The sequence below is a fragment of the Triturus cristatus genome, chromosome 8 (assembly GCF_964204655.1).
Source record: "Triturus cristatus chromosome 8, aTriCri1.1, whole genome shotgun sequence".
In the NCBI taxonomy this organism is placed as follows: Eukaryota; Metazoa; Chordata; class Amphibia; order Caudata; family Salamandridae; genus Triturus; species Triturus cristatus.
In genome coordinates this window covers 1,303,800,720-1,303,826,551 of record NC_140591.1, presented here as the reverse complement: position 1 = coordinate 1,303,826,551, position 25,832 = coordinate 1,303,800,720, and the positions used below count along the sequence as shown (strand labels likewise).

Here is a 25,832-nt window from a genome sequence, read left to right as displayed (position 1 = left end):
GTGCATGTTGTGCTTTGTTGCTGTGGGGCATTTCAAAGCCTACCATCACCCAGCTGATGTGCTCATTTAAACAATCATACACTAGGTCACCTTGTTGTCCATTCCAGGACTCTGCACAGAGAGGCACTACGTTGTGATGTGGATGTGCCTTAATACCATGGATGCCGCATAAGGGAATATATCATTTAGAAGTAAAAGGTGTGGCACACTTATGAGGACATTGACTGGTGAAGCTTGGGAAAGATTTCACATTACAGTTTAGATGGAAATGCTACCCACAAGATTAATATTTTTTCTGATGACAAACTGGAGGGGTAGAAAATGTACTTAATGTTGTATCTCTGCAAGAGCCACAGTGATGCTGTTAATAATCAATGAAAATATCACTCTTTATTTGGAAAAAAAAACAGAGCACTGCTTTTTTAGTACTGTGGCTGTTACTTGCTCCCATACCATTAGTAGATGCTTTTCTGTTGCACCCAGTACAGTTTTTTCTCCTGTTTGTTATGTTATGTTAAGCACACTGCTATAGCGCACGACACGGGGGCATCTCAGCGCTTACCTAGTGAAAAACTAGGAAGAAATCGGTATCATTTAATGTGTAATTAAAACAAAAAGATTTTTAGTTGTTTCCTAAAAACAATGTACGAAGTGCATTTTCATAGGGCAGTGTGGAGCTGATTCCAGTACCCGGGGGCAAGGTACGAGAAGGCTCTACCCCAGTGCGGCTTAGACGGATTCGGGGGACCTTTAGAAGAGCTAACGAGTTGGATCTAAGATTACAAACCGAGATCTGTTTTGTAAATTCCTTTTGCAGGTAGAGAGGGCCCTTACCATTCAAAGCATTAAAGGTAAGGCAGCAGATCTTAAAAAAATATTGTTTCTTCACTGGTAACCAGTGAAGCTCTCTCAATAAAGGGGCTGAAGAAGGGCCTGGGGGGTGATTTAAAATCATCCTTGCCGCGGTGTTTTGAATCACCTGTAATTTGGCGAGCAATTTCTCTCCCACTTCCGCCAACAACGCGTTCCCGTAGTCCAGGCGACTCATTACCATAGCCTGGACCACGGTTCTCCGGTGTTTAATAGGCAGATAGGGGAGTATCTTATGTAGAAGGCATAGACTGTAGTAACAGGAGCGGATAGTAGTCGCAATGTGATCCTTCATAGTAAGGGTCTGGTCCAATTTTAATCCAAGATTTTTTACGGATTGAGTTGGAATGGGGGCCGTTCCCAGCTGACCAGGCCACCAGTCGTCCCACCAGATGGTTGAGGCTTTACCCATAAGCATAAGCTCGGTTTTGCTGGGATTCAGCTGGAGGCAGTTCTCCGTCATCCAAATTTGAGATGGCGTGCATACCTGCCGAGAATCGAATTTTCTCATCTTCTAGATTAGAACCGATTGGGAACATCAGCTGAGTGTCGTCAGCGTAAGAAATTATTTTGAACCCAAACGGTTCGACAATTTTGGCCAGAGGGGCCATATAAACATTAAAAAGTGTAGGACTTAGACAGGAGCCTGAGGTACGCCCTTGTCTAAACAGGATTTCTGAGACAGATACGGTCCTAACATTATGGTTTGCCATCTATCTGATAGAAAATTTTCCAGCCATTTTAGGGCTGAGCCTCGGATGCCACATGAATGTGGTCTCTCCACGAGCAGTAGATGTGAGATGGTATTGAATGCCGCGGAGAGATCTAGGAGGATCAGAACCACTGATACCCCAGAATCCATTACCTGCCTCACGGAGTCAGTAACTGCCAGGATAGCGGTCTCAGTACTGAAACCTGGACGAGGGGTCTAAGATTTCATTGGACACGAGACAGGAGCTTAGTTGCCTATTTATTATGGTTTCAAATTGCTTACCCAAAAGGTGTAGTAAAGATATAGGTCTGTAGTTGCTAAGCGCTTGAGGGTCGGCTGTAGGTTTTTTCAGGATAGGTCGTACATAAGCTTATTTCCAGACGGAAGAAATATTACCTGATTGAATCGAACAGTTAAAAATTGAGAATTTTTGGAGCGCAGCTGGGAGAAATGAGGGTCATGATTTTTGGTGGACATAAATCCCCAGGTGCACCAGATTTTACCGACTATAGTGAGTTAGAAATCTCATCGAGTGTGATTGTTTCAAACTGGTCAAGAAAACTAGCTGATGATAAATCCAACTCATCCCGTAGAGTGGAGCATGCCGGTTTCTGAGATTTAGTTGTTGGAAAGTTAGCGTAAATCAGCAAGATTTTTTCCTGAAAATAACTTGCTATTGAATCACAAAGCACTTGAGATTCGGCCAGCGATTGTATACGGGCTTGAAGTGAAACAAAGTCTTTAACTACGTTGAATAGGACTTTGGATGAATTATTGGACTGATCAATTTGATTTATGATGTAAGTTCGTCTGGCCGTTTTTATATTCTGATGGTAGCTGGATAGAGCTAGTTTATAAGCTTGTCTGTCCAGTAAGTCTTTGCTACTTCTCCAACGTCTCTCCAGAGTCTTGCAGTTGGATTTATCCATTTTCAACTAAGCAGTATAACAGGGGCGGATTGCCGCCGCTGGGCTGGACTATGTTTTATTTGAGGAATAACTAGGTCCAATGCTGTCACTAACTCAGAGTTAAAACCTTCCAGCAAACCAGAGACATCGGAACCACATTCCCACGAAAGGGGATGGAAAACCTCATTAAAGGATTCCAGCGTGAGTTTATACCAAGGCCTACGTGATTCCTTCTTCTGTTCCAAAATTCCAGTTGGAGTCAGTATAGACGGGGGTTGATAAGTAAACATGACCATAAAATGGTCAGTCCATGTTAAAGGAAATGGGGGATAACTACTAAGATGATCAATATTAGTGAAAATTAAATCCAGGGCGTGACCAGCACGGCGAGTGGAGCCAAAAATCCCCTTTGGGAGAGACCAATTAAGTTAAGACTAGTTATGAGCTTGTTTGCTTCTGGATTGGCGATATTTTCACAGTGAAAGTTAGTCTCCCAACAGAATAAATTTGCTGGAAGCTAAGACCTGCATGGCTATTTGTTCGAGCAGATAGTTGGGGAAATTGGCTCTCGGACCTGGAGGTCAATAAATTAGCGCTCCGTTCCAGTAGTCTGTGGGGGACATGGTGATTTTAAAAATTCCCACTTCCAAGCTATCATTGCCCAAGGTGGAAATCCATTGCACCTTTAGATGGTTTTTAAAGGCTATAGCAATGCCTCCCCCGGTTTTGCCCACTATCTAGATGGATACATTTGTAGCCCTCTGGAATGGCCAAATTGATCGATGGATGGTTAGTTGGTGTTAACCAGGTTTCTGTAATAAAACAAAGCTCTGGGGAGTGGGAGGAGATCATATCCCATATCTCTATTGGATGTTTGGTTAGGGATCGTACATTGCATAAAATGTACTTGAGTCTTCATCCTATGTTACTGCTGATGGTAAGAAGGTCTACAAATGACTGACCGCTAAAAGCTAATTATTTACACTTAAGGCTGCTGTTTTTTCTTAGTGTTTACATTTATTAAACACTTTTTTTCTCATTGAGGCCATTTTCTTCTACTTTTAATTATTGATGGTGTTGATATTTGAGTATTCCTACTACAATAATTTCTTCAAGTTAAATTTTAAAACATTTTAAAGTTCCTTTATTGATTTAGAGTTATTAGTGAGTTACAGTATGTAAGAGATTGAAAGATACGAGTCTATATTACATTTTTCATGAGTTACTGTATGCATGACTCTAAAAGGTAACAATACTTGTATGTTGTACATGAGTAAGTGTGTATAGGGTTGACCGATATCTGTTCTTGTCATGTTTAACTAAAGTGTGTTGAGAGGCAACCCATTGCATTATTTATTGTGGCATTTGCAACATACTTTGTGTGATGGTTAAGAGTGGATTTAAAGAGGAGGGTTTCCTAACAGGGGCTTTAAGATACCAGTTTTGCCACAACAGCTGTTAAAAATATATACATTTATGGTACTAAGATATCTTTATGTGATAGTTGTATCAGTCCATTGTGGATTGTAAATTTACAAACCGATTGTGTTTGTCAATTTGTTTGTGTGAGGTGTAACACGGAATGCTTGGGACTGTTTTTGGCCAAGCTGTTCTATCCAAACAGCATAATCAGGTGGTGCTCTTGTTCAGCATATGTGTCTATTGATGCACATAACTGTCACATGCATATTTATTTGGAGAGAAAATGAGCCTCTATTGTATGGTAGAAATTGTCTTGAAAATAGCGAGTGTCTTGCATAGGAGCTTGAAGTGCCATGCATATGTTTCAGACTCTTTTATGGTGGTTTCAGTCAATGGACTGCTTACTGACTTGCCCAACTCTGTTGTTTAGATAGTATGGTTGTGTCATTTATCGTCTGAAGTTTGTTCTTTGGTTTTCCTGGTTATTGTTTGCTTTTCATTTTTAAAGAAGACAGGTGCCTGGTGTCCAGTGATGTTGTATAACGCCGTCAAGAGGTTTCCTGACGGGTGGGAAGGGAGACTGGGGAGCCAGAGTTGTCATGGCCAATCTAGAAAATACATCGGCTCCAAATTCATATTGTATCAGCTTGACTTCAAATAATACCTCACCTTACTAGTCTCTGTGTTTCTGATACCACATCACTTCACTACAATGTCCTTAAGCATACACATAAATTCTAAGTAAAGCACATAAAGGATAAACAGATTCCACACAAGTAGTGTGTTAAAGGGCCTACACCAGGAAAGTAAGCAAATACCATGTCTCCTACACACACATTAAAGTCTGGTGGATTAGGTGTACAATGAACTCTCAAATGCTTAGACATCTGGAGACATTAGACAACTTTGAGTATTGAATCTCAAAAAATAAAGGCATCTATTGTCAATAGGAAAAGGCAACTAAAACTACAGTTAAATCTAGCTTTTAGTGGTATATCAATGTTACAGCAGTCTTAAAGACTTTTCTAGTAGTTGAATGTCTATACTTTCAGTTTACTTACAAATGTGTTCAGCAATCCAGAGCTCCTGAGGATACCCTGACAACATACTAATTAAAGGAGCATTTACCCCTACTGCTGCCTGCAGCATATGCCTCAACTGCTACTGGGCGATCACATGCTAGATAATTAGAACTATTTATCAATTTGGGAAAATATTAGCTACATTAATAATCTCTTTCGTCAATATAGAGTATGTAGAATGTATTTGAACATTATATGGGATCCTGAAGAAAACATATTTAAAGAAATAAGATCTAAAAGATATTACTCCTCAAACTTAGGTTGCTGGATTTTTCCAATTCAATCCCCTCTCAGATTGTAGAAGCTATCCTGGTGAATACCTTTCAAATCGAAAGATTTCCCTGCAAACTTTCTCAAAATCTCACATCTCTGGTTTCCTTTTTTACAGAGGAATACCCTGTGGCCTTCTTTCTCCTAGATCTACCCTCTTTGTTATATTTGTAGCATGATCTACCCACATTCTTTCCCCTCTATTCACTGCTTTTATTCATCCCTCCTCTAATAACCAAGTTTGGTTCTTCATTAGTCCTCAATCAGTTTTTTGTTTTCACTAGTGATCTGCCCCTACCTGTACAGTAGTACACAAAACCAGCATTTATCCTTATACCTTTACTGCTGCCTACATTCTAGTACATCTAGGCCTGCTATACCCTAGTATCTACGCTCATGTTTATGCCACAGTACATCTATCACTCTTATTAAATACTACATCATATATACCTTAATACTTTTACTCACACCTTGGTAGCTATACCCTATCTCAACTATGCTAGCTCTGCCACTGCCTCTTCCTCAACTTTAGTACATTTATTCCATTATAAATCCTAGTACATCTGTTACTGTTTTTACTCTAGTACCTCTGCCAAAATCTCAGTCCTACTACCTCATTTTCAATCTATACCCTAGCAACCATACTTCTAGAGAACTTTCTCCACATTTTTCTATAAAACCTAGTAACTCCATTCCTGTCTACTAGTGCCTCACCACTGCTTTCACCATATTGTCTCTACCCCTCGCTCTACACTAGTACATCTATCATTCCTTAGACCATAGTTCCTCTTGCCTCTCCTATCTCCACTACTCATCACGGTTTCTAGTAACCTGTTTACTTGAACTGATTTCTGGTGTTTGCCAAATGTACATTTTTTTGTGGAAAAAGGGTTCCATATTTTGGAAAATCACCAAAATGGAATTTCACCTGCACATCATGCTGGAATTGGAAAAGCCTACTCTGAAAACACATAAATTGGTGGTCAAGTTGTGTTAAGGAAAAAGGGGTGGAGTCACAAGAGGTGGAGTCATGAAAAGCAGTCTGACAGTCAATGTATACAATTATATTTTTTCACAGAGAAATGGGCAACAAGCAGAAAAGTTGGCAGTAAATGTAGTTGGCTGCAAAAGCTTAATTTTAAAATAACTGTTGGGGTTAAGGCACCTGCTGCAGAGAGCTTTGTGTGTCCAGTAGATCTAAGGGAATAATAACAATGGTACGAGAACTCTGGTGGCCAATGCACTTGCTGAAGAAATCTGTGTTTTGTCTAGTCACAGTTTTGACTTAAAGTAGCATAGAGGGTTAAATATGTCTCCTGCAAAGCACACAGTGTAGCATGCAGATGTTTATAGGCATATGGGTTACTGCTTTTGACACAGATCCTTTGATCAGTTGCAATCCATAAAATCCTAGTATAGCACAGTGAGCTATGAACCATCTACTTGCAAAATGCAAGACATGGGTGTACGGCCTTAATGTTTTTTTTCAATCTAATATAAGGCTGTTAAAACAAGTTGTATGCAGTAATAATTGCCTTAGTAGCGCAGACAACCCAAAGCACCAAGTTACATTTTAAATCTGGACTTTGTGTTTCTCCCAGCCAGGCAATCTTAACATATACTTCATATAACATGAAGAGAGGCAATACACATCCTCACTGTAACAGGCAACAAATCAAGCACAGTGCTAAAAGAAACAAGTCAAATCGGGTCACTGTTTGAAATTTCTCTTTTATTCCATTCCTTTTCAGCAAGCGCAGCCAACGAATTTCGCCTAATCATAGGCTTCCTCCGGGCAAAGTTCTATGATTAATGGTATACTGTTTTCTGGTGCGGTCACCATTCTGACCATCAATTATTAAGTGTCTATGTCCAATCTCAAATTCCCACAGGACACTGCAATCCAGGAGACAGTTTTTGCAATACACAGCGTTTGGTGGACACTTTCTGAATTTGCACAATGTACTGAACTTGTTGATTGAAAATAAGGATAGTAGCACTACAGAATTTAATGCTGGACATAGTGAAATAATAATTGATGGGCAGACTGATGACAATAGCAAAGCGGTGGAGGAAAACAGTATACCATTGGTCGTAGGACTGTGCCCTACAGAAGCCTATGTTTAGGTGAAATGTGTTGGCTGCGGTTGCTGAAAAGGAATGGAATAAAAGAGAAATGTGCGCATGACAGTTTGGCCAGCCCTAGAGGACCGGTCAAGCCATCATGCGCACGTAGGGAGGGAGTACAAACCACTCCTGCTCCCTCTGCAGCAAGGAAGCCCCACCCTGCCCGACCTGGCTGGAGCAAAGAAAAATAAAATGATAATAACTTCGTTATTATCATTTTATTTTTATTTTGCACCGCTAAAGGAGCAGTGGGGCGATGCTCCTCCACCTTAACAGGGGAGCCTCCACTGTATATTTTGAGAGCCATGGCGCAGCCATCTCAATTCATCAGAAGCCAGGTGGAATAATTTCTTCCTTGCATCACTGAAGACTAGTTTTAGTGAACCAAGGAATGATTTAAATGTTCTGCATTTAGCTTGTTCAGTGTTCTGTCATATGGAAATAGTGGCTTGTACTACTGGAATACGATTGGTCTACAGAGAACAAATATTAGCAGCAAATATAGCATTATTCCTCTTTAGAACGCATTGGTTAGAAGATATTCGCAGTTCAAAAAGCATTATGTCTCGCCATATATTTAAAAAAAAAAAATACGTGTTTACCTTGAGGCTGCAAAGAAACTGGTGATTTGGTAACCAAAGCTAGCATAGTATGCATGCTCCATTATAGCCATCATCTGAATACAATTATAACCTGTCAACAACAAAGTCAAGGCATTTCAAGAACATGTAAACATAATAGGATGAATTAAAATTAATAAAAATCACAACTCTGTACGAAAAACTGATACATTTTACAAGTTAACTTTACCTCGCACCATGTACATAATCCAAGAGGCACCACTGACAATATCTTCATTTAATTAACATTTCTACATGTTGCTCCTTTGGTGCTTTACATATAAATCAGTATTTTACCTCGGATTAGTAAAAATAATAAACAGATTGAAACTAATTCTCATTACACGGGGGAAGAGATGCAGCCTCGGAAGACATAAGGGTGTGCAGTGAACAGGACTCACATCATCCGAAAATTGAAAAGCCAGAACAGATGATTCTTTTAAAGCCTTCTGAGGGGAACGAGAATGGGCTGAAGTCGAATACTGAGAGGCAGTAGCAACAGTAATTAATATGTTACCACAATTTGCCGTTTTAAAATGAACGACACTTTACGAGCTGGAAAAAAATATCAAAATATATAATCAATTACGCATCAAGCACACAGCAGAAAAGAAAGTAAGAGGTACCCCTATTCAGAAGCATCGTGCTTGGGGCCTTCAAAAATGGAGGGTCAAAATAGAAATTAAATCGAGAAAACAAGGATGGATGTGCTGGATTGAGTCTGTACTACACAAAACTATATGACCTGAAGGAAAACTGACAATAAGATAGAATAGGAGTCTACCAGCAGCGAAGATCACCCATTTGAAGCTTTCAAGACACTGCCATGAGAAATACTGGATTTGTGGGCCAGACAAAAAAACAAAGAAATATGCCTAGCTCGGGCAAGGCATATATCCCTAAGCACTATACATAGCAAACAAGGAAATACAAATAAATATTCCTCGAATCAGTGAAAGACCAGTTTTATTTTCAGTATATCACAGAGAAAAAGAAAACCTTAAAATGCCAAGGCAACAAAATTACAAATTAGAGTAGAGCAATGCGGGAAAAAAAAACGTTCTCACTGAATTTCGAATCACACCTCATACAAAGCCCCCCAAATTACAGGTAGACAAAAACCTGCAAGGCAAGCAGGTAAGATGACCCCAGAACTAAAATCACTCAAATGAAGGATCTCTAAAGCAAATTTAGAAAAAAATACCTGTTGGAAATTTGCTCTTACTGCAGGATCGCTTCGGACTTTTTTGCTGAACTCTATTATTGCTAACTATAGAACTCTGTACATCCCACATAACCAAAGGTAAAGTGGCTGTGCTGATCCTTTCCACATGGTAAAATTGGTGTAGTCATGAACCGACATTTAGTTTACTCACAAGTACCTAGTGCCTGGTATCAAGAGTACCTAGTACCTGTAAATTAAATACTACCAGTAGGTAGGGTTGCCACCTTGACTACCCTACCCACAATTGGTGGACGGAATGCTGGACAATGCAAACATTCACCCCCACACACAAGGATCTGGGTTTAATCCATCATTCTTTTGCATCACCAGACCACCCCAGTTTGGATCCAGCCATATCCAAATCAGTCTTGACCCTGTTCCTTATGGGAACAGTCCAGCCCGAACTGCCAAGCCAGGTCCTCCATGGACTGAAAACAAGCATCCTGGGACCGGGTCAGAGTTCAACCTGCAACGTGTGTGACTTCAAGGGCCCAACGACTCCTACACCGAAATCCAGAACCAACGCTGGCTCTTCAGAGCTGAACGGGAGGTCGCCGACGCCATGCATTTCTAAAGGTACTGTTTTGTGGGTCTTCCCAACACCGTAGCTGGCTTGCGAAGCCCTAGTAAGCCAGAACTGTTTGGATTTGTTTGCTAAGGACACTGATAGCCCCGGACAGAGGTATCAACTTCAAGGAACTGTATATAAACTATTTATGCTTGATTAGTATTATGGATTACTGTGTGTTGTATTTTAAAAAAAAAATCTTTATTGAAAATACCAGGAGACAACAGCATTGCAGTAGAGAAACAAACTAAACTTCTACAATACACATATTGCAAACTTCAATTTCACATTGCAAGACATTATCATAACTTGGACTTAAGATAGGTCCGACTCATCTGTTTGTATCATGGGTGCTTCACATATGTCTCCTCTATAGGCATTCCAGGTGCCCCAAATTGAGAACCATTTTTTGGGACATCCCCGTGCAGTGTATACAGTATTTTCCTTGAACATGCACCAGTCAATATTTTGTTTCCATTTTGACAATGTAGGTGGTTTGGCAGACCCCCAGTTTTGTGCAATGTCCCTTTTTGCCACTGTAAGACCCAAGGTCACCCAGGTTTTTTCGGAGGTGGTAAGGTCTGTGGGTTCCCATATGTTGAGGACGCAAAGTTCAGCCTCGGGGTGTACATTTTTGTTTAGGACCGCTCTAAAGGTCCGATGTATCGCTTGCCAAAACTGTTGGACATGATCGCATTCCCAAAGGATGTGCATATACGTGCCTGTCAGTCCGCACCCTCTACGACACTCACTCCCACCGTCTCTCCCCATATGTACCAACTGTGGTCCTGTGATATAAATCCTATGAAGGATCTTGAGCTGGACCAACCGTAACCGTGCAGAGATACCCACCTCCTGGGGGGACGCTACCGCCTCCCGCCACTCATCATTATCTATTTCTAGGCCATCTGCCACCCAGTGTTCCCTAAGTTTCTCCAGGGGGTCAGAGGTGTTGTGCAATAGTTTTATAGGTAAGGGAGACTGCTTTCTCAGGCAGGTATCCATCCAGGAGCCTATCCTCTAGTGGGGAGGAGTCAGGGAGCGAGGTGCCCTTTGGTATGGCCGCATAAAGAGCGTGTCGGATCTGCAAGTATCAGAAGAATTCCGTGTCTGCCATTTCATCTTGTCGCTGCAACGCCGAAAACGGTACTACCTCTCCCTTGGACCAGAGATCACCTACGTGCGATATGCCAATGAGGTCCCATTTATCAAAACCTTTGGATGACCTCAGCCGACCCAATTGTTCCGAGTCCCATAGAGGGTTGGCAAGAGTTAGTCTATCCCTTCAACCCAAACTTTTCTGGACATCATGCCAAATTCATACCGCATGATTGGTTGGGCCAGTGAGCGCTAATTTGGGCTTGGGGAGGGTTTGGGGGGGGGGGGGGGGAGTATAATGCTACATTGAAGTTCCCACCCAGCAGGAGCCATCTATCCATGCCGTATCCCGGATCTTGGGGGTCACGGTATGTGGCTTGATTAATGGCTGCAAGTTGGGCAGCCCAGTAGTATTTCTTGATATCTGGAAGGCTTATGCCACCGTCATACCAGTTGAGGACTAATTTCTTATACACTATGCGAGGTCTCCCATTCCAGATCAGTTCCCATTGCAAACCCTCTATTTCCCTAAAATAACTGGCTGGCACCGAATCAGGAGCATTTTGCAATGTGTACAGAAAACGGGGTAGAGACATAATTTTAAATAATGCTGCCCGTCCAAAGAGAGAGAGGGGAGGCGCCCCCCCAAGCGGCAACGTCCCGCCACAGTCTCTGTAGAGGTGGGCGCAGGTTTCTAGCATAGTGCAGTTTAGGGCCAGGAGTAACAAAGATACCCAGATAACTAAATCCACCGTCTGCGGTCTGTATGGGGGCAATCGTCAAATAAACGGGGAGGGGCTGCCTTAAGCACATACATTATTGATTTATCCCAGTTAATCGAGAAACCGGAGTGTCACCCGAATAATGCGTAAATATCTAGGACACTCCTGAGCGACCAACGGGGGGAGGCCAAAAAAACAAGTATATCATCTGCATATAGCGAGATGCGATCCTCCCAATCCATTGACCATTTCAGTCCTCGGATAACGGGGTCTTGTCGGATCGAGGCCGCCAGAGGTTCGAGGGACAGAGCAAATAATAATGGTGACAGCGGACACCCTTGTCGGCTACCGCGGCTCAGTTCGAAGGCCCCAGAGCGTTTATTGTCTACTACTACTTGTGCCTGGGATGTCCCATACAGCAGCCTAATCCAGGACACAAATGTAGGCCCAAAGCCCAGGTTCTCAAGCACCGCCATGAGATAGGGCCATTCTACGGTTTTAAAAGCCATCAAAGCATCTAGGGACAGTATGATGGCGTCTTCTTGGATCGTGGCAGCCCTACCCAAAACCCCATGTACTTGCCGCAGATTAAGGGCGATGAAGCCCGATTGATCAGCATGCACCAAGCTATTTATGACCTTAACAAGTCTAGTTGCCAGTAACTTTGCGAGGATTTTGGGTTCCGCGTTTAGAAGAGAGATGAGTCTGTATGCAGAGCACATATCCCTGGGTTTGCCTCCTTTATGGATAACTACCAGAGAGGCCAGACGCTGATCTGGCGGGTGTGTGCCCACCTCTCTACATTCTTCATACATTGCCTTCAAGTGCGGGGAGAGCAGGTCCGGGCATAGCTTCTATAATTCGATGGGGAGCCCATTGGGACCCATGGCCTTCCCTGGTTTAAGACTCCGAAAGGCCTGCGCTATCTCTTCAGTCGTTGTATTACTGTCTAGGTACAACTTGTCGTCAGGGGATAGCGCAGCTAGTCTGATATCTCGAAGGAGGGCTCTAGATTCCTCCTCCTCCTCCAGGGGCGATATGGATTTGTATATTTTACTGAAGTGCTCTGCAAACGCTTCTGTTATTGCCATGGGGTCACTAATCGCGTTACCGCCCTCTATAGTCTATTTGGGGACTAGTCTATTGGCTCTCTCTTTGTCAAGGCAGGCGATCAATTTGACTGCCTTATCCCCCATTCGTAGATTCTACCATCTCTTTCTGCGCCCCATTCCCTGGCTTTATCTGTTGCCATGTGCTTGTATTCTTCCCTCTTGAGGTGCAGGAGGTGCAACGTGTCTCGAGATGGATCCTCCACTGCGAGCCTCTCACGGTCCAAAATGTCACTCAATTTTCTCCAGCTTTGTGTTTCTCTTTCTTGGTTCCAGCTATGAGTGATATGGCACTTCCCCGGACAACCGAATTAAAAGCATTCCACAGTATCTGCGGAGACTCGACCGAGCCCTGGTTCTCCTGGAAGTACAGCCGGATAGATTTTAGGAGTGCATTTTTTTCCCTGCGGATTACGCAGATACCACGGGTTAATTGGCGCGATTCTATCAGTCTGTATTTCTCCCACCTGCACCCACAAGGGGGAGTGGTCCGAAATGCCCCTAGCTAGGTGTTTGGCCTCTCGGATGCAAGACGTTTGTGTAGCAGGGGTAAGTACATAGTCAATGCGGGAGAAACTCGTGTGCTCCCCAAAAAATGTGTATTGTGTACTGGTAGGGTGGAATGCCCTCCATGTGTCTGTAAGCTCCAGGGAGTCGAGAAAGTCAGGCAACCAGCGGTTTGACATAATCAGGTCTCTTGGAGTGTACTAATCCATGGATCCAGAAACCACAGCGTTGAAGTCCCCACCCACCGCGAGGAGACCCTCAGGGAACCCCAAGAGAAGCGTACCTAGGTCAGTGAATGTCGAGTGTTGGAGACCGGGGGGAACGTATGCTGAAATTAGATTAAGGGTGCGTCCCTCCCATCTCCCTGTGATAGCCACATATCTGCCCTCGTCATCAGTACATGTGTGTTGTGGAGTAAAGGGACATGGGTTTTTCAGGAGGATACCCACCCCTCGTGAGCTTGTGGTAAAGTCAGCATGGGCGACCATCTTATAGCCCCATCGGTTGAGGGCTCTACAGGTGGTCCCCTTTAAGTGGGTCTCTTGGAGAAACACTACGTCAGGGGAGAGACGCTTGAGATATTGTAGGACCAGTGTTTGCTTTAGCCTCCGAGTCCATTTACATTCCAGCTAAGCAGCTTCAACTGCGCAGGCATGTGTGTGATTATTAGTTATGTGTATCACGTGCAAAATATCCAGCCGTCTCACATCAAATATCAACCAATTGACCTGAATTAGAAAAAACCTTCAAACTCCTCCCACCCCCAACCCCAAGTCCCCCTCCCTGCTACCCTGCATTCTGAGCTCCAAACTGCTCAAATTTAGTAACTGTGCAGAGTACCTGTCACCCAACCTACAAACCAGAAAAGAAGGAAACTGTGGGGAGCAATCGCCCCCGCAGCTCGCCCCAACCACAAAAGAAAGGTCCAAGTTGTGTCCTCAACTAGGCCACCCCAGTAACCAATGTTCCTCAGTGGAAGCAACTCCCAATCAGAGCATAAGGGAAGATGCCAGTTCTCAGTGTCCCACCAATGTCTCTCTCCTCCAGCCGGAGAAAATATCCGAGAAGCGTCTTACCAGGTCAATACGTGCTGCCTCTCACCGATCAGTACATTGCGAAGCCTCAATCAGCATTATGGTATCTCGCATCCCGCCAGGCGTCCAGCCAGTCTCTTGCTTCCTTCGGGCGTTCAAAGAACCAGGCCTTCCCGTTGGATTCCACCCGTAGGCGGGCAGGAAAGATTGAATAATTTATGCCCTTGCCTCAGAGCTGCCTCTTGACTGCGAGGAAAGAACGTCTGAGATTCTGCACATTTTGGGTGAAGTCCTGAAAAAAGAAAATCATATTTGAGTGGTGGGGCAACTCTGGCGCTCTGCAAGATTACATCGCGGTCCCTGAAATTCAGCAGAAGAGCGAGGATTGGTCGTGGTGGTGCCCCCGGTTTTGGTCTTCCACCTGGTACTCTGTGGGCCCTCTCGACCACAAATAAACGCAACAGGCCTTTGGGACAGAGGTGTTTCGTGATGAGGTCCTTAACAAATAGGTCCGCCGCTTGTCCTTCTGATTTTTCAGCCACCCAAATAATTTGCACGTTGTTGCATCGGGAGCGCCCTTAGAAATCGTCTAGCTTGTCTTCTGCTTGCTTTTTGAAGGCTCGTAGGTCTCTGTTTGGTTTGGAGCTGCGAGACATCGTCCACAAGACTAGACGAGGTGACCTCAAGCTGCTTTACCTTGTCGCTCCTCTTGGAGAGGTCCGCCCTGATGAGGGTGATTTCCGCCGTTATGCCATCTATGCGTTGTTCCATTGAAGTTTGCACTCCCGCTATGGCGTCCATTACGTCTGTCAGAATGTGTTCAGGAGGTGCACTCCATGCCTTGGTGTTCGGTTTCTCCTTTGCAGTCGTATCTGGTGAGTTTGCTTTGTGATAGGTGAAGCGGTCCAGTCTGTTCTGTGGTGGCGCTTTGGTACCTTTAGTGTTGGACATCATGCTGGGTTTACGGCGATGCCCACTGTGCTGGGTGTCCCCCGCTGACCACACTATACTGCCCAGGTCACCAGTGGCGTCCAGCGTAGACCGCCACAAGGAGGTAGAACGGTTATTTAGAGATCGCCCAAGATGTGGAAGCGGCCCGGCTGCGTTAGGTGGGGCCCCCCAGCTAGTAGCTGCTCCGGAGCAAAGCGCCTTGTAAATCAGTAAGTCACTGTTATTGCAGGAGTTTCAGACGTTGTGAGAAGCCCCAACTCACTGCAGTCAGCATTTGGTTGTCCCGGAGATGTGGAGCTTGTTACGGAGGCAATCCAATATTGAGCAATGTGCTGAGCGCGCGCCTCTGCGAAGGGCGTCCCCGGCTACAATGGTGGCCGATCTCGGCAAAATTGCGAAGAGGGCCGAGGCAGATTAGTTCCAGAGCTAGGCGAAGGGGGGTGCGGCAGGGGAGGGGTGACAATCCCACACCACTCCCCGCATGCCACCGGATCAAGGAAGTCTCTCGCCGGCCGCTTGGATAGTCGCGTGCGTTCTTTGGTCTGTCTCGCCAGCGTGGCCCCCCATCACTAAAGTCCCCGGCTCTCCGTGCAGCGCAGGCCTCCAAGTCGGTGATCCGCTTCGGAGTTGCGAGAGAACGTTTTAACAAGCTCTCCGTGCACTCCAGCTTCGGGGGCTTCTGTTCATGGGTGTCCCAGCCCTGAGGAGTGGATATCGGTGTCAGGATTTTAAAGAATGTGGGCGATGCTGCGGGAGCTAAACCTCTACGCGGCCATCACGGACAATGCTCCCCGTGTGTTGGATTTGTCATTTTGGTCTTGTTTTACACAGATAAATATTGGATATTTTTCTAAAACTGGTGTGGTGTCCTTTTGTAGTGTTTTCACTGTATTATTGTGTGTTATATGCAAATGCTTTACACAGTGCCTCTGAGATGAGCCTGACTGCTCGTGCTAAGCTACCAAGGGGGTGAACAGGGGTCAATTTAGATGTGTAATCCCCTTATCCTGACTAGAGTGGTAGATTCTGCCTGGTTTAGGTGCAAACCCTAGTCAACCAGAAAAACCCATTTCTAACAAATCCACATTGCCCATTCTAGATGGTATGCTCTGGGTTTGATGATCATGGTCCTCAGCTTGGGTAAATGTTTTCACTTAGGGCATTTTCTTAAATGTGACTGAGCACAGTACTGGGAGAGGTACATAATATACGTTAGTTGGTCTTAGAGGTCACAATTGATTCACAGGCAATTTAAAAAAGTCCCATATGCAGAAATTGGTCATTACAACAAGGTGATAGTGGCAAATGTTCAAGAATGGTACAAATTAATAAATGTGAAGCACAGTCAGAATAGACAGTCTGTGTGGCAGGGTGGATTGTTGGGGTGGCAGGGGGTCAACTTTGAATGGCAGAATTTTTTAATTTACAGGTTTTTATCACGCTAAGAACAGCAGATGATACATTTAATATTCCTTTGGGGCCTAGTAAGTGTCAGGATGAAATAGCGAGCTAAAGGTTCACTGGAAGAAGCCCATCAATGTGGCCACTCTGGGTTAATGACAAGGAAATCAATTTGTTATATATTTTTAACATCAGTTGAGAAAAAGACGTTTGTCTCAATGATCTGATTAAACCTACATTTTTTAAGCACTGATGAGGTAAAAAGTCAAAACGAATGCAAAATACTCAATTTTTTTTGTAAGCGGTAGAGGGTATGCACACAGTGGAAAGATATCTTTTCCTAATAAGGAAACCTCAAGAGCTCAAAAAGAAAATGAAGCGCAGAATTTTCTACTAAAACAGTGAGAGTGTTATTACTGTCCAAGCATGCCCCAAGTTCCATAAGAAATACCACATTTATGAAAAAGAAATATCTCCTGCAGTTCTGATGGGAAGCTAGAACTATGACATAACTTTAAACATCCGACACACTGTTGTATGCCAGCACTATACTTCATAAAAGAGCCAAGATAGCCACATAATTGGCGAAAGGCAAGCTAAACAATTACCCAAAGCATACTCTAAGGGATAGATGTAGGAAGCCAAATAGCGAGCGCAAATGCTGAAATTCTGCGAATTTCAGCGTTTGCGATCACTATTTGGCTGCTTGCAATGTAGGCAAGTTTAAACCTACTTGCAAAATAAGGAATCGCAAAATTGCGCAAGCATTTAGAGAATCGCAATTTTGGGATTCCCTAAATGCTATGCTGGTAGGCATCGCAAATTGCGATTTTGCCTTAAGGAATCGCAAAATACCACCAACTTCAAGTTGATGGTATTTTGCGATTTCATTTCAAAAAGCACTTTTTGGCTTTTGACAAAGTGCCATGTGGCGCACATATGCACATTTCAGGGGAGCAACAGGGTGTCCTTTTGGAACCCTTGCACCCTTGAAATTGTGCCCGCAATTTGAAAGTGCCTCTTGGTGACTCGCAAATTGCGGGCGCAAATCCTATTCATTCCTATAGGCCTCGTGGCGCATAGGAATGAATGGGATGGGATTCCTTGATTGCGAATCTCAATTTGCAATTCGCAATTAAGGAATAATAAAGAATCGCAAATATTTTTGCGATTCCTACCTACATTCAATTTTGCGAGTCCTTAATAGCGATTCAGTAAAAATCACTATTAAGGACTCGCACAATTGAATTTACCTACATCTGGCCCTAAGTTTTCAATACAAACTTCCTTGCAGGTCATAATCTAAAGCTATTTCTGCAGCATTTTACAACGTCTTTAATATGTGAAGAAGAGATGCAACACTGAAGTTTCTCCACTTTTTCCTTCTGCTTAGCTATGTCAACATTATTTTTTTTTTTAAGAATGGTGGTTTAGAATTCTTTATTCTGAGGGGTGCATTTATAACAGCAGTGTTCAGTAAGATTTGCTGTTACCTCCAGCTTTATTAAAAATTAGCCAGCAAAAGCAGCCCAGTAAATGTTTAGTTTGTTATCAAGGCACTGCTCAATTTGATCTGGTGATTGTAGGTGCGGCCCACCGGCACTCATTTTTGGGGACTAGCACTTCTTTTTCGTCGTTTGTCTTTGCCATAGAGCATGACACAGAAAAATACTAAAGTGGGACGAATGAGGAAGACAAAGATGGAACAACAGTGGCAAAGGGAGAAAGCAGGGATGAAACAGAACCTAAATGCTAAGCCATCTATTAGGTTCAGGTAAAATGGACATGTCCGGGAAGGTAATACGTGAGTTGACAATCTGTATGGGATTTTTGGGAAAAAAACATAAGTGTTTGAAATGGGGTCTCTAGACGGCAGTACTTTCCACCCTGTCTAAGTAGGGACCCACACTCTAATTAGGGTTAGTATAGTATACACTAAGTTAACCTGTGCTCACCCTCGGGTAGCTTGGCACAAAGCAGTCAGGCTAAACTAAAGAGGCAATGTGTAAAGCATATGTGCACGCACACACACACAGTAATACAGTAATACAGTGAAAACACCACAAAAGTACGCAACACCAGTTTAAAAAAATAGTCAATATTTATCAGAGTAAAACAAGATCAGAACGACAAAAATCCAACATGCACAAGTCAAGACATGAATCCTTCAATATTGAATGCAGTTATATAGTTTAGAAAATAATAACTCCAACTGGGGCTACATGGTCGCGCTTGACAGAGGCAAATCCACAAGTTCAGTCTGACTGCGATGGAATGCTGGCCGGCTACAGGAGTCGTACGGACCCCAGTACAGTACCGTGGATGCACTACAAAGTCAAAGATGGTGTGGTGCGCAGAGAAAGTGATGCATCGGGAACACAGGTGATGTGGTTCCTTACTGCTATGCAGCTCATTGGCAAGTTGGTGCTCTGGGATGATGCAATGCACAAAGAAGGTGCACCGTCACTGTAGCAAAGTGATGGGTTGGTTCCTGGAGACGGTGCAGGGTTGTTGAGCCGCTAACGACTGGGGACAATGTGGGGCACAGGGTAGGTGATGCGTCAGTTCACAATACTTTTTGTTTTGTAGATTTCCTTCGAATGAACTTACATTACAGAAAATTGAAATATCTGGCCTCGGGTCCAGGAGCCTATACTGAACTAGACAGTTAAGTGAAGAGTGAATTGTGTAAACAAACCCCACATATATAAATAATTAACACTAAAACAATTCTCATGTGTTTACTTTTAGAATACCCCATTGTGAATTCTGAGGAGAACCCTAAAAATAATGGGTTTGAAACGTGTCAATAGTGTTTAACACCAGAAAGTGCAGGAGAGTGAGATTACTGGCAAACGGAATGGAAATAAAGGATTGAAAAGATAGGCCCCTGTCAATAGCCAGGCTTCATACAAACTTGTCTGAGCGCCACCAGGAAGGAGCAAATTGAATTAAACAAATTGTAGTAGCTCCAACTAGATGATAAAATTCAGAACCAGGATACATGTGTTTTCTGTTTACACCAAGAATGAATTGTTTAGTTTATGCAAATGAATATGTAGCAGCTATGTTTTTTTGTCAAACGTATTGTGGGTTACCAACACTGATGGACTTGATGTAAAGCTAGCTATATGTGTTGATCATCTGTTCATGATTTTGTGATGCTAAAATGATTGAAAGGTTCTAGAACATAAAGTGAATAAATGGTGGTTTCAATAAATAATTGTGACCACGAAGATTAAAATTGAATGTGTTGTTGGGGAGGAGCCTAGCGCGCAACCAAGATGGCCGCGTAGGTGCGAGGCTCCCGAGGACCTCCGCAACCTCCTACGTTTATCCTGTCTTCATCCTGAATCGGTTGAGGGGACTGTCGGTGAACCTGAGCCGAGGTGGTACCCGTTTTCCGTTTTTGAATCGGACCCCGGGTGCCGTGATGCGCATCGACTGAAGTTTGCGGCCTGCTCCTCTCCTGACCCCGGACTTGAGTTTGGGGGTGATCCAGTGGAGAAGTGAATAACAACGGCGGGACGAGCCTGGCGAGTCGCGTACCCCACACTTTCACTTTCGAGTCCCCTTGCCGTCATCGCGAGTGGGATCACGGCGCTTCTTTGTGTGGTGGTTGCCTCGCTGGGGGATCCTGCCTGCCTGCGGGGACCTGCTCCGCCTTCCTGAGGTGACCTCCGGGGTCCTTGGCCTCGATTGCTCGTTCTCCGCTGCATGACTCGTGGGGGTGCGAGATACAAGACGATGGCCACGAAGCAGGATCGGGATCGGCTGAAGGCCAAATCGACCCGGCGTGGCGCCGCACTTCAAGTCAACATTATGGATCGCTACACCCTACCAAAAGGTTCTCCCGGCGGGTCGCATAAGTCTTCCGAGTGCCCTCCGGATGCCCCGGATTTGCCGACGGATCTGACTTTGCAGGACGTCATGGGCGCCATAGCTGAGATGAAGACCTCGGTGGGTCAACAATTCGACACCCTGGCGCACAAACTCGACGCGGTCCTAATCGATGTCAACCTTGTTAGAGCAGATCTATCCAAGACAAATGACCGGGTTGACTCTTTGGCCCATACCGCGTCGGGCCTCACGACTGAGGTGGCGGCCCTCCAGACGGAGGTGCGCCGGCTCCGGCAGGCCAGTGCGCTCACGGATCGGCGACTGGAGGACTCCGAGAGCAGGGCCCGGAGGAATAACGTTCGCATTATCGGAGTGCCTGAGGGACTGGAGGATTCGGCGGCGGATCTCTTTGTGGAGGATCTGATTTCTACTCATCTCCAGCCTCGAGGACTGAGTAAATTCTTTGCGGTGGAAAGGGCCCATAGAGTTCCTGGCGGCAAGCCGAAGGTCGGAGCTCCCCCGTGGCCTCTTATTGCCCGTATCTTCAACTTTCGGGACAGGGATGCGATTTTACAAGCTTCCAGACTGCGGGGCCGCTTAAGCTGGAGAACATGGAGGTGAACTTTTATCCTGATTTCACGCAGGCGGTCCAGAAGCAGAGACTGAGTTTCATGGGCGTCAAGCGGCGGCTTCGAGACATGAACTTAAAATACGCAATGCTTTTCCCGGCCAGGCTGCGTGTGGAGGCTGATGGTCGCACTCACTTTTTTGACCGTCCTGAGACGGCCGGGGACTGGTTGGACACTTTGTCTGGGGGACATGATCGGGATGGGATGGGGGCAGCGGGAGGAGAGTGCCCACCGGACCGTGTATGAGGTATTGACACTGGGGCTCATTCCTGATGATGCCACTTTTCGGCCAAGCTCAGGGTTTCTTGACTGTTGTATCTCGTTCCCCCTCCATTGGGGGTTGTGGTGTGTCTCGAGGGGGCTCTCTTTCCTCCTCTAGGGGGTCTTTGTAGTTTAGTTCACACAGGGGCGACAGGCACACTGCAAGTTGGGGGGGCTGTCTGGGCTCATGCAGGGGTGCAGGGAGGGGGGAGTTTTGTTTGGGATGTTGGGTTGGGGTTGGGTATTGTTTATTTGTACCACAAGGCAGAAGTATTGTTGTGCTATATTTAAAGTGCTCTCTGGGGGGAGACTGATCGGTTTTGGCTGTGATGGGGGGTAGGGGACTGAGACTTCTGTCCTGGAATGTTAATGGACTGGGGGACAGGATAAAACGGGGGGTGGTCCTGCAGTTCTTAAAACGGATTTCACCTGATATTGTATTTCTGCAGGAAACACACCTTATTGGCAATTCCTTTCGTGCCATGAACAGGCGGGGCTATCGCCTTGTAGCCCATTCAGGCTTCACCTCTGGTTCGAGGGGTGTGGGCATTATGGTTAAAACCTCGCTCCCGTTGGAGGTTGATGAGGTGCTCCATGATGATAGGGGACGGTATACGGCTCTAGTGGGTAGATTGGACGGCAGAGTGATTGTTTTGGTTTCTGTTTATGTCCCGCCGGGGTTGCAGACGACTACTTTCGCGGATTTGGGGCGCCTTCTTCTTGGACTGCCGGAGGGGACCCTAGTGGTTGGGGGGGATTTTAACGCTGTAATTTCCGGGACTGAGGATCGTCACCCACCCAGGGATCTCCCCCGCGCCCAAGCTTGGTTGTCTGGCCTCTTGGATACCCTGGGACTGGTGGATTGTTGGCGGCTGAAACACCCTACGCAGGTACAATACACCTTTCATTCCGGGGCTCATGGCAGTCTTTCGAGGCTGGACTATGTTCTGATGCCAGCGGCACAGGCGGGGAGTGTTGGGGAGGTGCGGCATCTAGCTCGGGGTATTTCCGACCACTCCCCGCTCTTGTTGCACTTCGATATTGTCCCGAGGGGGAGGGGAGGGTGGTCCCGATCAACCCCTGGTACCTGCGTAACCCCACAATTCGCGCAGATTTGGTTAAATCCCTTGAGCAATATTTTGGAGATAATGTGGGATCTGTGTCATCTGCTGTTTCTCTGTGGGAGGCGTTCAAGACGGTAATCCGGGGGGAGGCCCTATCCCTCATTTCCCATTCCAGGAGGCACGAGCGGGAGGAGGTGACCCGTATCAAATCTGAGATAACTGAGTTGGAGGGTGATCTGGATTGTGGTGTCACAGACGACAAACTGCATGCTCTCAGACTCAAACAAGCGGACTACAAGGCCCTAGTCACAGAGGCGGCCAGGGGCCTGAGTAGAGAGCAACAGGGGCGACTGTATGATGTGGGTGATAAGGCTGGTAAACTGATTGCGTGGCTGGATAAAAAGGAGAGAGCGAGTCGAGTTGTACCGTCGGTTGAGAGACTGGATGGTGTGTGTGTCACTGAGCCGGAGGAAATTGTTGATTGCTTCCCTGAGTATTTTCGCGGGGTGTATTCCCCCGGTATCTTCCCGCCCGGAAGAGGATTCCCACGACCTGCTTAAAGATATTGTGCTGCCTTCCCTTTCGGAGGAGGATAAATTGTTGATGGACGCGGCTCCGACATCTGAGGAGATTGCCCTCGCCATACGTTCGGTCGCCTCTGGCAAGGCCATGGGTCCTAATGGCCTTCCCATCGAATTGTACAAATTGCGGCCGGATACACTGGCTCCGCATCTCCGTGATATGTTCCTCGCGGCCCGTTCGGCGGGTTCCCTCCCGCTGGACCAGCGTCTTGCCACTATTGTGGTTATTCATAAGGAGGGGAGGCCGCAGGATCGGGTCACGTCTTACAGGCCCATTTCGTTGTTGAATGCGGAGCCAAAAATTCTGGCCAAGGTGCTGGCCAATCGGCTGGTCAGCGTGGTGTGCGATCTGATCCATCAGGACCAGTCCGGCTTTATCCCTCATCGCAACACCGCGCTTAACCTGCGGCGTCTGCATGGGGTGCTCGCGAGGGTCCCGTTCATACGTGAGCCAGCCATTTTGGCGTCCTTGGACGCCACTATGGCGTTCGACACGCTTGAGTGGCCGTATATCTGGGCGACGCTGGCGAAGTTTGGGTTTGGCCCGGGATTTATTGGCTGGGTGAAATTGTTGTATTCCGGACCGCTGGCGCAGGTGGTGGTGAATGGTAGAGTATCGGCTCCTTTTGAATTGGGCAGGGGCACGCGGCAGGGCTGCCCGCTGTCACCGCTCCTCTTTGTGCTCGCCTTGGAGCCCCTGGCGGAGTGGCTGCGGTGGCACCCTTCGATTCGTGGTCTCCGATGGACTCCTGAGTATGAGGATCGCGTCTCCCTTTATGCGGACGATATTCTTTTGTACCTTGCTTCCCCGCGTGAATCGTTGATTGTGTTAGTGGATGTATTGTGTTCATTTGGCCGCAACTCCGGCCTAGTCATCAACTGGGCTAAATCCTGTGTATATGTCCTCTCAGGGGAGGCTCCTATCCTTCCGCGGGGTTGTCCTATCCAGGTTGCTCCGCAGGGATTTAAGAATCTGGGTATCTTTATTACCCTGGACTCTGCGGCCCGATATAAACAGAACCTGCTCACCCCCCTCCAACGCCTGAAGGAGGATGTGGCGCGTTGGAGGCGCTTGCCGCTCTCGCCACTCGGCCGTGCGGCGCTGTTTAAGATGATGTCGTTGCCACGTTTCTTATACGCTCTACAGAACACGATGGACGTCGTCCCGGCTCGCTACTTTCGGGAGGTGGAGGGTCTGCAGCGGCAACTTTTTTGGGATGGGAGGCCGCGTATCGCCCTCGCGAAGCTGACGCTCCCGTGGTATGACGGGGGGGTCGCCCTCCCAGACATCAAACGGTATTACTGGGCCTCCCAGCTGGCTGCGATAAACCACGGGCTTTATGGGCCCGCCCTTAACCCGGCTTTTGAAATGGACAAATTGTTGTTGCCGGGTGGCGACTACAATCGTGCGCTCTACTCTAGATCGCTCGACGCACGTTTGACGGGTCCTACACGGGTCGCGGTACGGGTGTGGCACGCGGCAAACTTGGCGATGGGGTGGAAGGATCGGTTGACCCGGGCGACGCCATTGTATGCATCTGAGCGATTGGGCTGCTTGTGGACCACGAAAGGCTTTGATAAGTGGGACACGATTGGCATCAGCAGGGTGGGCGATCTCTGGACGAGGGGGGATTTAAAACGTTTGATGTGCTGCAGACGGAATTCCAGTTGCAGGACAGGGAGTACTTCCGGTATATACAGGTTCGTCACGCGCTGTGTTCTGTATTCCCGGATGTGGCGTCCATCCCGGAGTGCTCCCCTCTGGAAGATAGAGTGCTAGACGGGCATGTACCAGATGGCACTATCTCATTGATTTATAAAAAGCTCATCAACAATCGCTCGGGACTGCTGACTGGCCTTCGTGAGGCATGGGTTGCCGATGGATTGGAGCTGGATGACGAGGACTGGGTATCTGCGGTGGCCTCCCCGAAGGAGGTGGCCATACCGGCCCGCCTTCGTTTCGTCCAGCTCAAAATACTCCACAGGGTATACTTTACGGGGCCGGGTCTGATGCGTATGGGATATGCCGTGGATGGGATGTGTAAGCGTGGGTGTGGTTTGTTAGGGACCTTCTTCCATACTCTGTGGGAATGCCCGGAGGTGGCGCGATTCTGGCGTGGTGTACATGCGGTGTTGCAAGCGGTCACGCATTTGACGCCGTTTCCCGAGGCTAGGAGATGTCTGTTGAATGTGTGGGAACCGACTGATTACACGGTGCCGCAAACGTGGTGGGTGACACTGGGATATATGGTGGCCAAGCGTGACATAGCACAATTGTGGGGCTCCCAGAGGTCACCAACGGTTTCGGTATGGAAGGACAACATGGATTGGTGTATGTTTCGGGAGAAGGTAGTGTATGTGGCGAGAGGTAAGCCTGGGAAATGGGTGAAAGTGTGGGGCCCCTGGAACTCCTATCGTGGCGGGATTTGTACCCCGCCACTGACGCCTGACTTGGCAGCGGCCCAGTCTCCCTAGTCTGCTTGTTACCTTGATTCTGTGTCATCATGCCCACTTTGTTTCTGTCCCGGCCCGTCCCCCTCCCTATTCCTGTGGATCGGTAGGGTCCTCCCGAGGGGAGCACATAATGCTGCTTAGACTTTTGCTGCCTTGTGGGTTTGTTTGTAGTTTTTCATTAAAAAATGGAACCGCCATTTGGGGGGTCTGGACGGTGTGGCCGCAAACGCTTCCTTCGACTCCGGGGACCTTTACCACTTGCCGCTTGTGTTTTATGACTGTGTTTTATGATCCCACTGTTTGCTAGCGGCCGGCCTGAAGGTTGTAGGCCCATACTTGTATATCTATTGCATTCTGTAATAAAGGTTGAAAAAAAA

At 46.3% G+C, this 25,832-nt stretch overlaps 1 protein-coding gene across 1 annotated transcript in view; it reads right to left on the bottom strand.

Moving 5' to 3' along the window:
- Nucleotides 1-25,832, bottom strand: part of GBE1 (1,4-alpha-glucan branching enzyme 1) — a 753,232-nt gene that overhangs the window by 369,400 nt on the left and 358,000 nt on the right. The window contains exon 6 of the mRNA XM_085623022.1: nt 7,994-8,084. Coding sequence (XP_085479148.1) covers nt 7,994-8,084 — 91 coding nt within the window. The remainder of the gene's footprint in view (nt 1-7,993; nt 8,085-25,832) is intronic.